This window comes from Trachemys scripta, chromosome 20 (assembly GCF_013100865.1).
Source record: "Trachemys scripta elegans isolate TJP31775 chromosome 20, CAS_Tse_1.0, whole genome shotgun sequence".
NCBI classification, from domain to species: domain Eukaryota; kingdom Metazoa; phylum Chordata; order Testudines; family Emydidae; genus Trachemys; species Trachemys scripta.
Genome location: NC_048317.1, coordinates 11,969,847 through 11,974,287, shown reverse-complemented (window position 1 = coordinate 11,974,287; position 4,441 = coordinate 11,969,847). Strand labels below are relative to the sequence as shown.

The window sequence follows — 4,441 nt, the reverse complement described above, 5'->3', positions numbered from 1 at the left end:
AAAAACACGAAAAAAATTCTCTGCTGTGAGGGGATTTATGGCTTTTGTGGGTTCTGAAGTTTTAGGGGCTGCAGCCTGGGAATGGGCTTTGCAAACATGCCCTTTGAAAGCGGGGTTTGTCTTTTCCAGCCAAAGTTTTTTTTTTTTTTTTGCTATAAAGGGGACAGGATTAAAAACGATGCAAGGGAGAAGAACTAGACTTTGAATTTTAAATCGTTTTACTTGAGTAAAAAAAAAAAGGGGGGGGGGGAAGCTAGGCCCGCCCCGTTTGTAATCAGAGCTTCCTCATTCCTTTCATGTCCTCTGCTCTTTGGTGTCAGCCCAAGCCAATGGAAACCTGCTTTGCCATTTAACCCGCTTGTAAATGCTCAATGCAACATTTCCACCGACTGTCACCCGAGAGGGAGAAGGGGGAGGGGGCGGGGACAGCGGCGCGGCTCGTTTGCATAGAAAGGGGCGGCGCCGGAGCGCCTGGCGTATAAAAGGCCAGAGGGGGGCGAGGCGCCGGCAGCCCGTTGCAAGGAGGAGTAGGGGTTTGCACGCCGGGGATTGCACCGCCAGAGAGACGTGCAAAGCGGCCAGCCGGGGGCGGGGGGGGATCTGCTAGCTGGAGACACCCACCCAGCGCTGCTAGCCCGGACCGGACCATGAAAGCCATCAGCCCGGTGCGGTCCGTCAGGAGCTGCTACGAAGCCGTGTGCTGCCTGTCGGACCAGAGCCTGGCCATCGCCCGGGGCAGCCCCGGCAAGAGCCCGGCGCTGGAGGAGCCCATGAGCCTGCTCTACGACATGAACGATTGCTACTCCAAGCTGCGCGAGCTGGTGCCGGGCATCCCGCAGGGCACCAAGTTGAGCCAAGTGGAGATCCTCCAGCACGTCATCGACTACATCTTCGACCTGCAGATCGTGCTGGAGGAGCAGGCGAAGGGCCAGGACCCGGCCGCCGAGACCTCCCTCCTCTCCCTGACGGTAAGGACGGGGGCCCGGCTTGTGAATCTTCATGGGATTGGCCCTACAGCGGGGGCACCTTTTCCCCCAGCCGGGTAGCGCCCCTGTGCAGGCAGGGGTCAGCCCTCGGGGCTGCTGGCCTTTCCCCGCCCCCCCGGGAGGGGGAAGCCCCCACACCAGGTCCCCCTGACTTACCTGTTTTCCTTCTCTCTGCAGGCCTCTGAACTGTGCTCGAAAGACGAGAGACGTTTGTGCCATTAATGTCTCTTCCCCCACCAGGTAAGACCTGGACCACGCGCGTTCTGGTCAGTTTCCATCCCCAGCCCCCTTCTCTGTCCCGGGAATTCGCGTGAGTGGCTTCAAACTAAACCAGGGAGGGATGATTTGAAACTGCCCCCCTTCGTGCCATCCGCGCCGCTTGTGCATCTCTCGCGTCCTTGCCCTGGTGATTGACTGAGAAGGATTTTTTTTTTTTTAACCAGCCACTGTAGTGGAATGAGATCTGTAGCCATTGTCCGTCCTTGTGCCGGCGATGCGGCCTCTTCCCATCTCCTGCAAATGGATCCTTATGTCAATTCTTTCTATAGCAAACTCTGTAGCTGCTTAAACAGCCCTGTTGAAATTAGTAGAATCAAGAGGCTTTTTTTTTTTTTTTTTAAGGGAGAAAAAAAAATGTTTTCAGGCAGGAAGGCACCGCCAAACGTGTCCCTCCCTTCTAATCTGTGTAATTTTAGATCCATCTGTAGAGAGTTAGAAACAGAAGGGCTTGTCTTTTTTTTTTTTTTCTTGGTGCCAATTAGCAAACATCCAGCATGAGTGTTGGTTCCTGATTCCTTATCAGCTGGAGGTAAATAGAAGTTTCCTCTCTCTGGCGCCAGGATGTCTAGTGCAGACCTGCCTCTGATCTGCTCTGAATAACTGACATGTCTCTTTCTCTCTCATCCCCCGCCCCCCTCCCCTCTACCCCATTCAGACTGCAGGTGTGGGATCACAACGCTTGGCTCTCTCCAAGGGAGGAGGAGAAGAGACCTTGACTTGGAAAGGATCAGACTTCAACCCTATGCATCCAATAATGGAGGGACCTCAGCCTTTATCTTCCAGATATTGTGTCTGTGGAGCATGTGGCACAAGGCATTGGATGCTTGGCTGGTTTTTCAGTACTGTTTCCGCTTCCCCACTCTGCTTCTCTTGCCTGAAAATAATAATCTCAACAGGCCAGGAAAGACTTTGATTCTGCTCCCTCCATCCCCCAACTAAGTGGATCCGAACTCTTGACTATTTGAATTTAACCGCCTCATTGCACAAGGGCAAGAAATGCTGGGAACTCCTGACTCCTTGAGCATCATCGGCACTGTAAGATCAGTGTTTTATGTTCTCGAAATCCCAAGTGTGCTAGACTGGCTCCCCAGTCATTATATAGATCTCTTTAAAACGTGGCTGGCTATAAAGGAGACCACAACATGCTTTAAAAAGACTTGCAGAGATGCAGTTGTATGTATATTTTGGATTATAGTGTGATTTAAAAAAAAAACAAAAACAAAAAAAAAAACAACTTAAAGGGGGCTGGGTAGAGGGTAATACCAACAAGAATTTCAAAACTGAGCTGTTCTGGGGCTGTGGCCTCATGTTTATTGTTGAACTCTATAATAGAGTATAACGTTTGTACCTTTTTTGCAGGAAGGTGAATTTCTGCGATCATGCATTGTACTTGCTTTATAAACTTTTTATAAAAGTTAAAAGTTTTTACATAATAAAATTTTAAGTTTGGTTTTTTGAATAATCCTTCCCTTGCCCCAAAATTCTGAAAGTCACATCAGGGTTACTTCCTTGAAACTAGCTTTGGGGAGAGAAGTAACTTTACAAAAAGCAATTGCAATAAAATTGATCCATCGCTGTATTGAGTTCCCACTTCACGCTGTCTGTGAGAGGAATGACACAAGATGAGCTCTATTACTTGAATCAAGTTGAATTTGCAGTTGAATAATTTTATACTAATAGTACTATTATGGCTTAAAATGTCAAATCATGTAACAAGAATCAACCTTGTTACTTACTTACTATTTAACTTTAACCTCTCTTTTGCAGAACAGGACTGTTAGGTAAGATGGGCCTGACCCCTATCAGTGTGAGTGCCATGTCATAGAGTTTGAGTTGATGGTGATTTGGGTCATAAGGTGGCCATGGACAAGATTATTTCCTACTGCTCTTATTACTTCTGTGGGGGTGATGTGTGGGGTTGTTTGGTTTTTTTCCCGCCCCCTCTTCTGGGCTCAGTAGCATAATAGCTGATGGTATCCACAATGTTATAGAAGGCCTTGAAATGGCTTATGGACCTTTGCTTTGCAGACAGTCCTCTGCGTGGGTATGCAAAAGAAGCATAACTGGGCAAACCTTTTTAAAGAAATTTTTATTTGACCTAATGGGCCAGTCCTGGTCTGGATTTAGACGAACACCAAAATCCAGAACCTTTAGCGCTCTTTTGCACAGCATGCAGGTAAATGAGGGCTGGGTAAAAAAATACAACTAAAGGCTTAGAGATGATGGGTCGGTGTTATGATCCGTTTCTAGTAGAAACCCACCACCTTTTTTCTTATTAAAGTTGTTTGGCCGTTACTCCTTCTGATTGCCCTGTTCCAGCCAGCTTCCTCCAACATGCTCCAGGTTCTCTGCCTCCTTTCCCTCTGCAACAGTTGAGATCACACAAAGGCCAGGCCAAGCAATCTGAAAACTCACAACAGGAAGCACAGTGCTTGACTGCTGTCACAAGCTGTGGGTTATAGGAAGCCAGTTGCATTCATGGAATGTTCAAGAGGGATAGTAGATGTGTTACAGCCCTGGTTGACTTAGCACTAGACAGATTGGCTGCTGGTGTTGTGCTGTGATCTCCCAGCTGCCATCAGACAAAAGGAACTAAGTTCCCTAGTGCTGAAACTGGGATGAATACAATCCAATAGGTATGTATAGTTACAGCTCCCTTGAATATGGTGCTTAACACAAAGGCCTAATTCCCATGCCATAAGGACTATCTGTTGCTAAATAAACTTTCCCGCTATGGGTTGTTTTTGCTTGTGTGTGGGGGGAATGAAGTCTGACGTGTACCATCCCAAGGAGGAAGGGGGAAATTCTAATGCTTTGAAGTATATAGGTGTTGTCTTGACTCCTTATATCTCATCCTTCTCTAGGCAGGCCAGAGTGTCTCCATGGGTGGTGTTAGTACCTCATCCTGCATACAAATGGGGTGCTTCTGGTCTCTAGTGCTCTGCAACTGTCTTCTTTGGTTAACCAGTTCGTAGAGTGGCTGCAGATTGCTTGGGTCCTCCTAATCTTGAAGATGCAGCAGGCTTGTAGCATAACCCTAACCTTTCCAGGTCCATGAGATCCAAGGTTAATTATGGGTTGGAATACTGGAAGTCTCAATAGTTCCTGGACCCTTCATAGGCGGCTTCCAACCAAAATGGAGGTGAGAGTTAATCAGGTACCTAATGCCCCTGCAG

General features: G+C 48.0%; 1 protein-coding gene across 1 annotated transcript; it reads left to right on the top strand.

Moving 5' to 3' along the window:
* The first annotated feature begins 491 nt into the window (after nucleotides 1-491).
* Nucleotides 492-2,703, top strand: ID3 (inhibitor of DNA binding 3, HLH protein). Its single transcript, XM_034753882.1, has 3 exons — nucleotides 492-968; nucleotides 1,164-1,226; nucleotides 1,921-2,703. The coding sequence occupies exons 1-2, from the start codon at nucleotides 648-650 to the stop codon at nucleotides 1,206-1,208; spliced, it is 366 nt and encodes a 121-aa protein (XP_034609773.1). The 5' UTR covers nucleotides 492-647; the 3' UTR covers nucleotides 1,209-1,226; nucleotides 1,921-2,703.
* Nucleotides 2,704-4,441: the final 1,738 nt, after the last annotated feature.